Source organism: Nilaparvata lugens, chromosome 8, assembly GCF_014356525.2.
Source record: "Nilaparvata lugens isolate BPH chromosome 8, ASM1435652v1, whole genome shotgun sequence".
NCBI classification, from domain to species: Eukaryota; Metazoa; Arthropoda; class Insecta; order Hemiptera; family Delphacidae; genus Nilaparvata; species Nilaparvata lugens.
This window is the reverse complement of record NC_052511.1, coordinates 40,525,748-40,541,629: the sequence shown is the minus strand read 5'-3', so window position 1 is coordinate 40,541,629 and position 15,882 is coordinate 40,525,748. Positions and strand designations below refer to the sequence as shown.

Sequence of the window (15,882 nt, the reverse complement as noted above, 5' to 3'; positions counted from 1 at the left end):
TAGTCAAGTTGCCATTCACTCACACAGTGAGAGAGAGAGAGAGAGAGAGAGAGAGAGAGAGAGAGAGAGAGAGAGAGAGTGTGTGTGTCGATAGAGAAACAAAATATCAGATGTGGAAGGGTAGAGATCAAGGACTTAAGCAGAATTTTGATGGAGGTAATGCGTGTCCAAGATAGAAGAAATGAGAGCATGAAGAGAACTGATAAAGCTAGGAAAGCGACAGAAAATATACTTGAGGAAACAAAGAAGAGGGAGGTATGAAAATAACATTTGAAGTTAGTGTTCGATTGAATGTGATAGAACAGAAGATGATGAAACCAAGTGGGATGGAGGAAAGGGGTAGAATGAAAGGGAACGAAGAGGGGGAAGTGAGGAGGAATAGGAATGGAGGAATGAGATGAATTTGGATGAATGAGATAAAATTTAGAATTTTTGGATAATTGTTTCTAATTCTGTGAGATTTAATTATTCATGATATCTATTTTTGATTGAAGATTTGTTAGTTTTTTGTAGTGTAAATTGTTGTTATTTTAATAATTGATAGTAGTTCAACTTACAATTTAATTTGGATTGTAGTAAAAAAAGGGACAATTTTGGGCATAAGCCTGTTGTGCCTCCTCACATAAGTGTAATAATATTGTACATGACTGAATAAATAAATAAATAAATACCATACAATCTTGTAATTTCTCTAATGACCTTCGACTTCGAAAGTATGATAGGTAGGTTACTATATCTTTTCTGTATAGGGCTACTTGTAATATAAATATAAAGAAGAATAAAAATACTGAGATTTTTATTTTTCTTTATATTTAGGTTACTATAGTACATCGACAGTTTACATTATATATTTGAAGAAAATTCACAGTTATCAACTAAAATTAATTGAATTTTGAAAAAATCAAATATTCTTAAGGTGCGTACAGATTTACGCGCCGCGATCATGAGCAATTCAGTTTTAATCAGCTGATGCCAAGCTTTTTATATCTGTATCTTACCGTTTCTGTAAAAATACATATATAGTCAGCTAATTAAAAGTGAATTGCTCATGTTCGCGGCGCGTACATATGTACGCACCTTTAGAAAATCACCATATAGAACAACAAGATTGAATAATGTAGCTGTAAAGGAGAACATAGGAAAGTATTGTAAAACATTCGATTAGGAAGGAGGAGTTAAGTAGGATTTAGACAGAACAACATCATTCCACGAACCTTCCAACGAAGATGATGATAATGAAAACGTGGTAATGGCGAAAAAGACAATAGAAGTTGAAGAAGAATAGAGAGGGAGAGTGTTTGGATAATGATGGTTCACGAACATTCGAGCAAAGTAAAATGGAAAGCCAGCATAGAAGGGGCTTGTGAGAGGGAGTAAAAAGAGAAAGCGAGAGAGGAATAGGGAAAAAGGGAATGTATGAGAGAGGGAACGTTGTGTCGTTGGATAAAGCTATTAAGATGATTGAAGAGTGTATCAGCTTGTAGGAATGGCGAATTATCAATAATCTGGAGTCCCTCCTTATTTATCAATAATCTGCAGTCCCTCCTTAATTATCAATAATCTGGAGTCCCTCCTTATTTATCAATAATCTGCAGTCCCTCCTTAATTATCAATAATCTGGAGTCCCTCCTTATTTATCAATAATCTGCAGTCCCTCCTTAATTATCAATAATCTGGAGTCCCTCCTTATTTATCAATAATCTGCAGTCCCTCCTTAATTATCAATAATCTGGAGTCCCTCCTTATTTATCAATAATCTGCAGTCCCTCCTTAATTATCAATAATCTGGAGTCCCTCCTTATTTATCAATAATCTGCAGTCCCTCCTTAATTATCAATAATCTGGAGTCCCTCCTTATTTATCAATAATCTGCAGTCCCTCCTTAATTATCAATAATCTGGAGTCCCTCCTTATTTATCAATAATCTGCAGTCCCTCCTTAATTATCAATAATCTGGAGTCCCTCCTTATTTATCAATAATCTGCAGTCCCTCCTTAATTATCAATAATCTGGAGTCCCTCCTTATTTATCAATAATCTGCAGTCCCTCCTTAATTATCAATAATCTGGAGTCCCTCCTTATTTATCAATAATCTGCAGTCCCTCCTTAATTATCAATAATCTGGAGTCCCTCCTTATTTATCAATAATCTGCAGTCCCTCCTTAATTATCAATAATCTGGAGTCCCTCCTTATTTATCAATAATCTGCAGTCCCTCCTTAATTATCAATAATCTGGAGTCCCTCCTTATTTATCAATAATCTGCAGTCCCTCCTTAATTATCAATAATCTGGAGTCCCTCCTTATTTATCAATAATCTGCAGTCCCTCCTTAATTATCAATAATCTGGAGTCCCTCCTTATTTATCAATAATCTGCAGTCCCTCCTTAATTATCAATAATCTGGAGTCCCTCCTTATTTATCAATAATCTGCAGTCCCTCCTTAATTATCAATAATCTGGAGTCCCTCCTTATTTATCAATAATCTGCAGTCCCTCCTTAATTATCAATAATCTGGAGTCCCTCCTTATTTATCAATAATCTGCAGTCCCTCCTTAATTATCAATAATCTGGAGTCCCTCCTTATTTATCAATAATCTGCAGTCCCTCCTTAATTATCAATAATCTGGAGTCCCTCCTTATTTATCAATAATCTGCAGTCCCTCCTTAATTATCAATAATCTGGAGTCCCTCCTTATTTATCAATAATCTGCAGTCCCTCCTTAATTATCAATAATCTGGAGTCCCTCCTTATTTATCAATAATCTGCAGTCCCTCCTTAATTATCAATAATCTGGAGTCCCTCCTTATTTATCAATAATCTGCAGTCCCTCCTTAATTATCAATAATCTGGAGTCCCTCCTTATTTATCAATAATCTGCAGTCCCTCCTTAATTATCAATAATCTGGAGTCCCTCCTTATTTATCAATAATCTGCAGTCCCTCCTTAATTATCAATAATCTGGAGTCCCTCCTTATTTATCAATAATCTGCAGTCCCTCCTTAATTATCAATAATCTGGAGTCCCTCCTTATTTATCAATAATCTGCAGTCCCTCCTTAATTATCAATAATCTGGAGTCCCTCCTTATTTATCAATAATCTGCAGTCCCTCCTTAATTATCAATAATCTGGAGTCCCTCCTTATTTATCAATAATCTGCAGTCCCTCCTTAATTATCAATAATCTGGAGTCCCTCCTTATTTATCAATAATCTGCAGTCCCTCCTTAATTATCAATAATCTGGAGTCCCTCCTTATTTATCAATAATCTGCAGTCCCTCCTTAATTATCAATAATCTGGAGTCCCTCCTTATTTATCAATAATCTGCAGTCCCTCCTTAATTATCAATAATCTGGAGTCCCTCCTTATTTATCAATAATCTGCAGTCCCTCCTTAATTATCAATAATCTGGAGTCCCTCCTTATTTATCAATAATCTGCAGTCCCTCCTTAATTATCAATAATCTGGAGTCCCTCCTTATTTATCAATAATCTGCAGTCCCTCCTTAATTATCAATAATCTGGAGTCCCTCCTTATTTATCAATAATCTGCAGTCCCTCCTTAATTATCAATAATCTGGAGTCCCTCCTTATTTATCAATAATCTGCAGTCCCTCCTTAATTATCAATAATCTGGAGTCCCTCCTTATTTATCAATAATCTGCAGTCCCTCCTTAATTATCAATAATCTGGAGTCCCTCCTTATTTATCAATAATCTGCAGTCCCTCCTTAATTATCAATAATCTGGAGTCCCTCCTTATTTATCAATAATCTGCAGTCCCTCCTTAATTATCAATAATCTGGAGTCCCTCCTTATTTATCAATAATCTGCAGTCCCTCCTTAATTATCAATAATCTGGAGTCCCTCCTTATTTATCAATAATCTGCAGTCCCTCCTTAATTATCAATAATCTGGAGTCCCTCCTTATTTATCAATAATCTGCAGTCCCTCCTTAATTATCAATAATCTGGAGTCCCTCCTTATTTATCAATAATCTGCAGTCCCTCCTTAATTATCAATAATCTGGAGTCCCTCCTTATTTATCAATAATCTGCAGTCCCTCCTTAATTATCAATAATCTGGAGTCCCTCCTTATTTATCAATAATCTGCAGTCCCTCCTTAATTATCAATAATCTGGAGTCCCTCCTTATTTATCAATAATCTGCAGTCCCTCCTTAATTATCAATAATCTGGAGTCCCTCCTTATTTATCAATAATCTGCAGTCCCTCCTTAATTATCAATAATCTGGAGTCCCTCCTTATTTATCAATAATCTGCAGTCCCTCCTTAATTATCAATAATCTGGAGTCCCTCCTTATTTATCAATAATCTGCAGTCCCTCCTTAATTATCAATAATCTGGAGTCCCTCCTTATTTATCAATAATCTGCAGTCCCTCCTTAATTATCAATAATCTGGAGTCCCTCCTTATTTATCAATAATCTGCAGTCCCTCCTTAATTATCAATAATCTGGAGTCCCTCCTTATTTATCAATAATCTGCAGTCCCTCCTTAATTATCAATAATCTGGAGTCCCTCCTTATTTATCAATAATCTGCAGTCCCTCCTTAATTATCAATAATCTGGAGTCCCTCCTTATTTATCAATAATCTGCAGTCCCTCCTTAATTATCAATAATCTGGAGTCCCTCCTTATTTATCAATAATCTGCAGTCCCTCCTTAATTATCAATAATCTGGAGTCCCTCCTTATTTATCAATAATCTGCAGTCCCTCCTTAATTATCAATAATCTGGAGTCCCTCCTTATTTATCAATAATCTGCAGTCCCTCCTTAATTATCAATAATCTGGAGTCCCTCCTTATTTATCAATAATCTGCAGTCCCTCCTTAATTATCAATAATCTGGAGTCCCTGATTTTTTGAAATACTACCAAGCTATCATTGATTTGACCAATATGACACTATCCATTCGCCAAGGAAGAGAGGGAGCTATGCTAACCACTCCACTCATTTTAGAAGCGCAACACGTAGATACTCCTAAAATAAGAGTGATCGAACAAGGACCAAGTGATAGGCCTACACACATGCGTGAAGAAGGAGACGACGATTTCGTGAGATTGGACACTGAACAATGGCAATGTAGAGAGTCTGATGAAACCAAGGATAAACAATTATTCGAAGCATTATTAAATGACATTCGCTATAGTGATGAGTATCCACAAGAGGGAAAAACTGAGATAATTGAACTATTACGCGAGCATGAGGACGTATTCTTGGAAACACCAGGTCGTGCAACCCATTTTAAATGTCAACTTAACGTTAAACCACATAAAGCATACTACAAGAAGAATTATTCAATACCCTTCACATTACGAAATGCAGCACAGATTGAAATAGATCGTATGGAGAGATTAGGAGTTGTAGAACCTTCTTTTTCACCTTACAGTTTACCCATAGTCTGTGTTGGCAAAAAAAGACAATACTGTGAGATTATGCTTAGACGCTCGTCCTCTAAATAATATCCTGGAGGATGACCGAGAAACACCTATGCAAATTGATGAGGCACTACAAACGTTTCACGGAAAATCCATATATTCAACCGTTGATCTTAGTTCTGGTTATTGGCAAGTAGAGGTAGCAGAAGAGTCACGTGATTACTTATCATTTCTATTCAATGGAAGGAATTTACGTTTTACAAGACTTGCCTTTGGTATACGAAACGCAATGGCTATTTTCATCAAGTGCTTACGACAAGCCCTGGGAGAGGATATTGCGGAATTTTGCACGGTATACGTAGATGATGCTTTAGTTGCCTCACACACTATACACGAGCACTGTCATCATTTAAACACAATCTTCCAGCGTCTAAGAGAAAATGGGCTTAAGCTAAGGTTATCAAAATGCAATCTATTTAAACGACAGGTACATTTCTTAGGGCATATTATAAATGAAAAAGGTATCACTCAGAATGAGGAGAAAATATTAGCAATCAGAAATTTTCCTTCGCCAAAGAATCGAAAACAATTACAAAAGTTTATAGGCTTTCTACAATTTTACAGGAAATTCAGTAAGAATTTGTCTCATTACACCAAGCAATTCAGTCATATACTTTCGTCAAAAAATTTGTGGAGATGGAGTGATGAAGAAGAGAGAGTTTTTTGTGAAATAAAGGAACGTTTCTTGGAAGTAGTTATGCTGCATCACCCCGATTTATCAAAACCATTTTTCATAAACGTGGATGCGTCGCATTATGCCATAGGGGCTGAAATTTTTCAGTTCGATAAGAATAATGAAAAAGGCATTATAGCTTTCTACAGCAAAACTTTGAACAATGCACAGAGAAAATATTCGGTGACAGAAAAAGAATTGTTAAGTCTATTAGAAGTATGTTTACGATACCGCACTCTACTTCTGGGACAGAAAATTTTGTCAACACAGATCATAAAGCTTTAACATTTTTCAGAACTGCAAAATTGACAAACAATCGCATCTCTCGTTGGTTTTTAGCGCTACAAGAATTCAATTTAGAACTAACACACCTTCCAGGAAAGAGTAATCAAACCGCAGATTTTTTGTCACGAGAAATAGATGCTACTTACAACAACGAAACAACCTTCAATTGCTATACTACAGATTACATACAAGGTGTGCCGTTTCCAGTTAATATAGCTCCTCTAGTACACAAAAGACTGCTAACTCCTTCAAAAATACAGGAAGCTCAAACAGACGATCCACACTTGAATGACATAATCAAAAAATACTAAGTACTTGCATGTACAAACATCTTCTATGTTAAATAAGTGTATTTATCATTGTTTAATAATTTGTGTTGATCATAATAATCTAAGCAGAACTTGAAATGAAAAATTATAAAAAAAAAAAAAATAAAATAAAAAAAAAAAAAAAATCACGAGAATTAAAACTCGCAAAAATAATAAGTACTTGCATGTACGAACATCTTCTATGTTGAAAAGAAAAACTAGCCTCACCAAACACATTAGTGGAAATCTTGGAAAATCTTTATCAATAACGCAATTCCGAAAGAAATTAATTATCATTCTATAAAAACAAACTATCTGGATTATTATTTGAGAGCTTAATTATATTTTACTAATTTATTTTAGCAAATATTCAAAGTAAAGTAGTTCAAGGTAGAGGAAGCCTAACCTCCAACACTTGCATACCATTACGGAAAAGTAATTAATCATTGTAAAACTTCTATTTCTATATTAACAGAAGTTGCAGAGCACTATTTTGTAATGAGATCAAGCTCATAAATCTCACTTTTTAACATATTAAATATATTAAATTGATCTGAAAAACTTTGAAGACCACGTGAAAAATCACAATTTTCAAACACTTATATTTCTAAAAATACAGAAATTCTTACAAAACAAATTACCACACATGAAAGAAGGAATTTTGATGTACATTACCTGTAAATTTCAAATTCCTAAGCTCCAAAAAAGTGTATTTGTAGTTTTTTGTGTTCGAGACATGTTGAGTGGAGCTTGACTCAAGCAGCCTGCACATCCTTTTGTTTAAATAAAATAAGAATCTACTCTCTGTTAGTTTCTGTGGGAATAGTTTAATCTAACTTAAAATTTGAAATAGTGAACTGAATTATTGTGATGGAGATTCAAAACTTAAAATGTTTATGAACTCCAAAAGTTAGTCAAAATGGCGGCACACTATAAATACCTGTGGAGACGTCAGCTCGAGACAGTCAGCAGCCAAATTTCTGAATCTCCAGACCATTCATGTTATAAGTGTTTTCTGTGTGCCAATGTAGTCAATATCCGGTGAGTCGCCTCAAAGTTATCTCAAAGTCATTTCAAAGTATTCTCAAGTTTATTCAATTTTACATCGAATTTATTATATCTAAACCATTCATGAACTTTTAAAAATTTGTTTAATGTAACTCTTTTTAACAATTCAGTTCGAGAGCGATTATAAATTTTTCTATACAGATTTAATTCTGAATCATTATAATTTTGAATTCATTCAGTTTACTCAGAAACTTTTGCAATATTTAAACTACCTACGAAGACAAGTGAATTATATAAGATGAGCTGTATAATTTTGTGCTGATAGATCACACATTGTTGAATTAATAATACGTTCAATCAATTTTCTTTTTGTCAATAGCCAAGATAATTTTTGAATTCACTCTATGTAGCTCACAGTTTATTATTTAAATTTTCAAGTTATTATAGACCGGATTAGGAGTGCTTGTTAATTTGTTGAATAACTGTTGCCCTGTCATAAATCGCACTGAAGCTGCCCGAAAAACTTTGCAGTGTGCTTGGGCTGAGAGGCGAGACGGACAACGGACAACGAGCGCATCAAACAACGGTGAAGAGGACCGCTGCGTGCTGAATCGGACGGAGCCTACACGGGGACCACGACGACGCTGCATGACTGGACCAACTCCGCCGCTGAGAGCATCACCGACATCCACGGCCATAAGACGACCTCTATGCTGAACCCGATCGCTCAAACAAACCAGGTCATATTGATAAAATATCCATAGTAAATTGAGAAATTCATAAGAACACCCTTGGAAAGAACATTCAATTAATTTCATGAAGGCTTGAAAGTGCAATAAATTATCAAACTTATTCAAAACATCCACACCCTGATTATAAAATTGAATTAAAACGTTGATCAGAATCTCTAAAAGGAATTTTTTATTTCATAGATTATAAGTGACTCTATGAGAGGCTATCTTCTTGGCTCGAAAATTCTTCATCTATGACCTACAAACGTGGGCCATTTCTGACACATGGCGCCCAACTAGTGTTGCATTAAGTTTGATTAATAATTGCACAAGCCAATATTAGATCTTTTTCAATTTCACCAAATTAATTTATTTACAACAATTTTTTGAGGCGACTCATTTGCGCTCAGTTTAGTCACAATCCGTATATGATTTATCAATACGGGAGATCAAAGATCAATGTCATAATAATTTTTGACTCAAATATTCAAAGAAATTCTCAAATTATCAGAATTCATAAGCATATTGAATTTGTCTATTCCCACAGAAACAGTTTGTCTAAGATTTCTCGTATTATTTTGTGTTTGATGTTTATTTTGCACGTTTGGAGATTCTCATAGGAATGTAATTTGGCTGCATGAATTTTTGTGTTTGAAATTTTATGTTTGAAATTTTCCAAGATAAATTCTTTCAGTTATCGTAATTGTTGCTATTAGTGCCCTAAAATTGATTTTAGTTTTGATAATAATATTACCTGGAGTTTATAGAATAGGAAAGGTTAATCTAAAAAGATGGCTAATAATAATAATGCCGAATCCGAATCTCAAGATAGATTACCAAACAATGAATTCAGTAGAGAAAGTTTGGCCCTCTTATCATCAACACAAGTTGAAGGAAACAAATCCGAATCTAGTGAAACTCATTTTTCTCCCACTTCAATAAGAAATTCTGCTAGTTCTCCTCAAGCTAGTAATAAAGACGATAATGAAGTTACTTTAAAAAGTCTAGCCGAATCAATGAAGAGTCTTTTTGCTATGCAGCTTAGTCATAGGAATTTAACTGAAGAGATTAAAAATAGTACTCAACAAGTAACAGCTCAGTTCTCAGCTAAGGTTGAAGAGCATTCCGAGAAAATTTCAGAGAATAGACAAGCAATCATAGAGATAAATGACAAGATAAGTCAGATTAAAGAACAGGAAATGGTAAACGTTCGCGTTCATTTACAAAGTCAGATTAACGAAACACATGCCGAAATTACTAAAATAAAAGAAACCTGTCTTATCAATGAACTAGTGAAGGAAAAATCACCTAATGGATATGAGGTATGTGGTGCATCCAATCTGTTAGCAAATCTAGGTCAATTCGATAATACCCCGAAAACCCCGCAACCAAAAGAATTCATGAATCAAATCATAGCTATAAATGAACTTCAAACAATACCATGGAAAATCTGGCGTCTACAGCTTGTGGCTCAGCATCTCAGAGGTGAAGCTCTAACATTCTTTAGAAGTCGTATGGAGGATTTTAATAATTTGGGTGACTTCACTAAGGCATTCCTAGACCGATTCTGGTCCTTATCAAAACAACAAACTGTTTTAAACAAGATAATAACATGCAGTTTCAATAGTAGAACAGATACATATAGCGATTTTGCAGCAGAAATAAAATATTTCAACTCTTTATTAGATAACCCACTTTCCGAAATTAATTTGGTTCAGATAATAACACAGAAATTCCCTTACAACGTTCAGCTAGCACTCTCTTGTCCTCAAATCAATAATCTGCGTGACTTGGAAGATTGTCTGAATAGAATTCAGACAATAAACGACAACAACCCACGAGTCAATCACAAAAGACTCGACGCAACCAACAACGACGAGCGGCTATCAGCAGGCATCAGAGAAGCAGACAGCACGTATCCTGAGAGTCGCAGATGGGAGCCTCGTAGATGGGAGCCTAGTGGATGGGAGCCTCGTAGATTGGAGCCTAGCAGGCAGGAAGCAGGCCGAAGGACGTATGAAGGAGGAGACGGACCGCGACAGCAACAGCAACAGCCGCGACAGCAGGACCAGCGCCAGCAGCAGCAGAATCAGAGACCGCAGGAACAACGCCAACAACACCGCGACAATCAACGCAGATTTCACGAGAGTCAGCATGTGAGAGATGGAGGTTCCCACGCCAACAAGCAGACACACTCGCCAAACCCGCCACAGAGCCCGAAGCCGAGTGATGCGCGACCGAGCCACCCTCACAGCAGCGACCCCAGCAACAACAATCCATGTAGCAAGAATTCAAATTCAGGGACACCAATGAAAAAAATCTGACAACTAAAAGAAAGGATAGTACCGATAGAAGAAGAAACAATCGAGAGAATTACGCCGAAATCGAGTGCTATCCTTCAACCAGACGCAAATGTGGGAGATAACATAAACAATAATTATGATGATTCGGAGATGTCTGAAACTTGTACTAAGGATTACGAAATTAATCAAATGAAATTATTCAGGCCTAGTAAGCTGTATAGTACTTATAATGAAAGAGAGATAAGTGGGAGTAATCGGAAGAAAGAAAAAACCGAAGGTATAATGAATGTAGATCGTGTGAATAATGTCGATTGTGTAGGGATTGTTGATTGTATTAAGGAAATAGAATTTAGAAAACAAAACAGTGATGAGGAGTCTGAAGCAAAGAAGAGGAAACACACTCGTTTTAAAGAAAATACTCCAAATAGAGTACGGGAAAGAGAATACATTTTTCATGAAAAGAACAACAATCACACATCACACGCGAGATACCGATGTTCGCGTATAAGAAATCGAAAACGTACGCGCTTCAAAAAGCATTGTGAACAGGCGGATTGCTCAAATGAAACTACTGGCAATGGAAAAGAAATTGAAACAGACCGTAATACTTTATCGGAAATAACGGCTTTTGGAAAGAGACCACTGCGAAACAGAGATAGCCTACCCTTGATTAACGAAACTGATAAACAGGCCTACTACGAAAGAAGAAATAATTTTGAACCTATTTCGAATGATAACGAAACCGCTACTAGCTCCAAACTACTAAATAAATCAATCAGATATTTCCCAGAGGACGAAAGTTCCACCCCCATGAAATTAAGAACCATATTCAGAGACGAGATAATCGCTGATTTATTAGAAGAAGATACAGGACATGAAGAAAACGAATTAAAACAATTTCAAGCATTTATCGAATGTAATCTGTACGGTAAGAAAGTGCAAGCATTGATAGACACTGGTGCACAATGCAGTATTATTCAAGCTGATCTATTCTCCAGTATAGAGTCAAAGCAGAGAATTGAAACCCTACCGCTTAGTTCGACCTATATTCAAGGAATAAATCCGAGTCGCCGAGTAAAAATTCAAAAACAATGCCTGCTAGAAATACCGATGTTAAATAATGTAGTACTCTCTCACACATTCCTCGTTTATCCAGCATCCTGTCCAGATCTTATCATTGGCGTTGATTTTTTGAAATACTACCAAGCTATCATTGATTTGACCAATATGACACTATCCATTCGCCAAGGAAGAGAGGGAGCTATGCTAACCACTCCACTCATTTTAGAAGCGCAACACGTAGATACTCCTAAAATAAGAGTGATCGAACAAGGACCAAGTGATAGGCCTACACACATGCGTGAAGAAGGAGACGACGATTTCGTGAGATTGGACACTGAACAATGGCAATGTAGAGAGTCTGATGAAACCAAGGATAAACAATTATTCGAAGCATTATTAAATGACATTCGCTATAGTGATGAGTATCCAGAAGAGGGAAAAACTGAAATAATTGAACTATTACGCGAGCATGAGGACGTATTCTCGGAAACACCAGGTCGTGCAACCCATTTTAAATGTCAACTTAACGTTAAACCACATAAAGCATACTACAAGAAGAATTATTCAATACCCTTCACATTACGAAATGCAGCACAGATTGAAATAGATCGTATGGAGAGATTAGGAGTTGTAGAACCTTCTTTTTCACCTTACAGTTTACCCATAGTCTGTGTTGGCAAAAAAGACAATACTGTGAGATTATGCTTAGACGCTCGTCCTCTAAATAATATCCTGGAGGATGACCGAGAAACACCTATGCAAATTGATGAGGCACTACAAACGTTTCACGGAAAATCCATATATTCAACCGTTGATCTTAGTTCTGGTTATTGGCAAGTAGAGGTAGCAGAAGAGTCACGTGATTACTTATCATTTCTATTCAATGGAAGGAATTTACGTTTTACAAGACTTGCCTTTGGTATACGAAACGCAATGGCTATTTTCATCAAGTGCTTACGACAAGCCCTGGGAGAGGATATTGCGGAATTTTGCACGGTATACGTAGATGATGCTTTAGTTGCCTCACACACTATACACGAGCACTGTCATCATTTAAACACAATCTTCCAGCGTCTAAGAGAAAATGGGCTTAAGCTAAGGTTATCAAAATGCAATCTATTTAAACGACAGGTACATTTCTTAGGGCATATTATAAATGAAAAAGGTATCACTCAGAATGAGGAGAAAATATTAGCAATCAGAAATTTTCCTTCGCCAAAGAATCGAAAACAATTACAAAAGTTTATAGGCTTTCTACAATTTTACAGGAAATTCAGTAAGAATTTGTCTCATTACACCAAGCAATTCAGTCATATACTTTCGTCAAAAAATTTGTGGAGATGGAGTGATGAAGAAGAGAGAGTTTTTTGTGAAATAAAGGAACGTTTCTTGGAAGTAGTTATGCTGCATCACCCCGATTTATCAAAACCATTTTTCATAAACGTGGATGCGTCGCATTATGCCATAGGGGCTGAAATTTTTCAGTTCGATAAGAATAATGAAAAAGGCATTATAGCTTTCTACAGCAAAACTTTGAACAATGCACAGAGAAAATATTCGGTGACAGAAAAAGAATTGTTAAGTCTATTAGAAGTATGTTTACGATACCGCACTCTACTTCTGGGACAGAAAATTTTTGTCAACACAGATCATAAAGCTTTAACATTTTTCAGAACTGCAAAATTGACAAACAATCGCATCTCTCGTTGGTTTTTAGCGCTACAAGAATTCAATTTAGAACTAACACACCTTCCAGGAAAGAGTAATCAAACCGCAGATTTTTTGTCACGAGAAATAGATGCTACTTACAACAACGAAACAACCTTCAATTGCTATACTACAGATTACATACAAGGTGTGCCGTTTCCAGTTAATATAGCTCCTCTAGTACACAAAAGACTGCTAACTCCTTCAAAAATACAGGAAGCTCAAACAGACGATCCACACTTGAATGACATAATCAAAAAATACTAAGTACTTGCATGTACAAACATCTTCTATGTTAAATAAGTGTATTTATCATTGTTTAATAATTTGTGTTGATCATAATAATCTAAGCAGAACTTGAAATGAAAAATTATAAAAAAAAAAAAAAAAAAAAAAAATCACGAGAATTAAAACTCGCAAAAATAATAAGTACTTGCATGTACGAACATCTTCTATGTTGAATAAGTGTACTTATAAATGTTTAATAATTTATGTTGATCATAATAATCAAAGTAGAACTTAAAATGAAAAATTATAAAAAATCACGAGAATTAAACCTCGCAAAAATACTAAGTACTTGCATGTACAACATCTTCAATGTCGAATAAGTGTAGTCATAATAATCAATGATAGAGTAGATAAAATGAATAATAAGGAAATATTTCACAAGACGTTTTATGTATTTTCCACCGACCAACTGGAATTAGTCACTCGCCGGAAAGGGAGCCTATGTCACGACTAGCTCAATATTTCCTTGGAAAATCATGATTATGGAGAGGAAAATGGAAATTAAAAAAGAAAAACTAGCCTCACCAAACACATTAGTGGAAATCTTGGAAAATCTTTATCAATAACGCAATTCCGAAAGAAATTAATTATCACTCTATAAAAACAAACTATCTGGATTATTATTTGAGAGCTTAATTATATTTTACTAATTTATTTTAGCAAATATTCAAAGTAAAGTAGTTCAAGGTAGAGGAAGCCTAACCTCCAACACTTGCATACCATTACGGAAAAGTAATTAATCATTGTAAAACTTCTATTTCTATATTAACAGAAGTTGCAGAGCACTATTTTGTAATGAGATCAAGCTCATAAATCTCACTTTTTAACATATTAAATATATTAAATTGATCTGAAAAACTTTGAAGACCACGTGAAAAATCACAATTTTCAAACACTTATATTTCTAAAAATACAGAAATTCTTACAAAACAAATTACCACACATGAAAGAAGGAATTTTGATGTACATTACCTGTAAATTTCAAATTCCTAAGCTCCAAAAAAGTGTATTTGTAGTTTTTTGTGTTCGAGACATGTTGAGTGGAGCTTGACTCAAGCAGCCTGCACATCCTTTTGTTTAAATAAAATAAGAATCTACTCTCTGTTAGTTTCTGTGGGAATAGTTTAATCTAACTTAAAATTTGAAATAGTGAACTGAATTATTGTGATGGAGATTCAAAACTTAAAATGTTTATGAACTCCAAAAGTTAGTCAAAATGGCGGCACACTATAAATACCTGTGGAGACGTCAGCTCGAGACAGTCAGCAGCCAAATTTCTGAATCTCCAGACCATTCATGTTATAAGTGTTTTCTGTGTGCCAATGTAGTCAATATCCGGTGAGTCGCCTCAAAGTTATCTCAAAGTCATTTCAAAGTATTCTCAAGTTTATTCAATTTTACATCGAATTTATTATATCTAAACCATTCATGAACTTTTAAAAATTTGTTTAATGTAACTCTTTTTAACAATTCAGTTCGAGAGCGATTATAAATTTTTCTATACAGATTTAATTCTGAATCATTATAATTTTGAATTCATTCAGTTTACTCAGAAACTTTTGCAATATTTAAACTACCTACGAAGACAAGTGAATTATATAAGATGAGCTGTATAATTTTGTGCTGATAGATCACACATTGTTGAATTAATAATACGTTCAATCAATTTTCTTTTTGTCAATAGCCAAGATAATTTTTGAATTCACTCTATGTAGCTCACAGTTTATTATTTAAATTTTCAAGTTATTATAGACCGGATTAGGAGTGCTTGTTAATTTGTTGAATAACTGTTGCCCTGTCATAAATCGCACTGAAGCTGCCCGAAAAACTTTGCAGTGTGCTTGGGCTGAGAGGCGAGACGGACAACGGACAACGAGCGCATCAAACAACGGTGAAGAGGACCGCTGCGTGCTGAATCGGACGGAGCCTACACGGGGACCAGGACGACGCTGCATGACTGGACCAACTCCGCCGCTGAGGGCATCACCGACAACCACGGCCAAAAGACGACCTCTATGCTGAACCCGATCGCTCAAACAAACCAGGTCATATTGATAAA

The 15,882-nt window shown here is 35.4% G+C and overlaps 2 protein-coding genes across 3 annotated transcripts in view; one reads left to right on the top strand and one right to left on the bottom strand.

The window, feature by feature from the left end:
- LOC111049358 (protein timeless homolog) overlaps nt 1–15,882 on the bottom strand; it is a 249,705-nt gene that overhangs the window by 68,865 nt on the left and 164,958 nt on the right. The window lies entirely within an intron of this gene.
- LOC120352741 (putative uncharacterized protein DDB_G0292556) lies at nt 6,956–15,528 on the top strand. Of its 2 annotated transcripts, none has more exons than XM_039434761.1 (2): nt 6,956–7,765; nt 8,264–15,528. In XM_039434761.1, the coding sequence occupies exon 2, from the start codon at nt 9,255–9,257 to the stop codon at nt 10,785–10,787; it is 1,533 nt and encodes a 510-aa protein (XP_039290695.1). In that variant the 5' UTR covers nt 6,956–7,765; nt 8,264–9,254; the 3' UTR covers nt 10,788–15,528. The 2 variants fall into 2 exon arrangements, with proteins under 2 accessions (XP_039290695.1, XP_039290696.1); XM_039434762.1 differs by having other exon boundaries at nt 8,244–15,528.

Coding starts and splice junctions, on each gene's coding strand:
- LOC120352741 (XM_039434761.1), top strand. CDS start 9,255: ATGGCTAATAATAATAATGCCGAATCCGAATCTCAAGATAGATTACCA.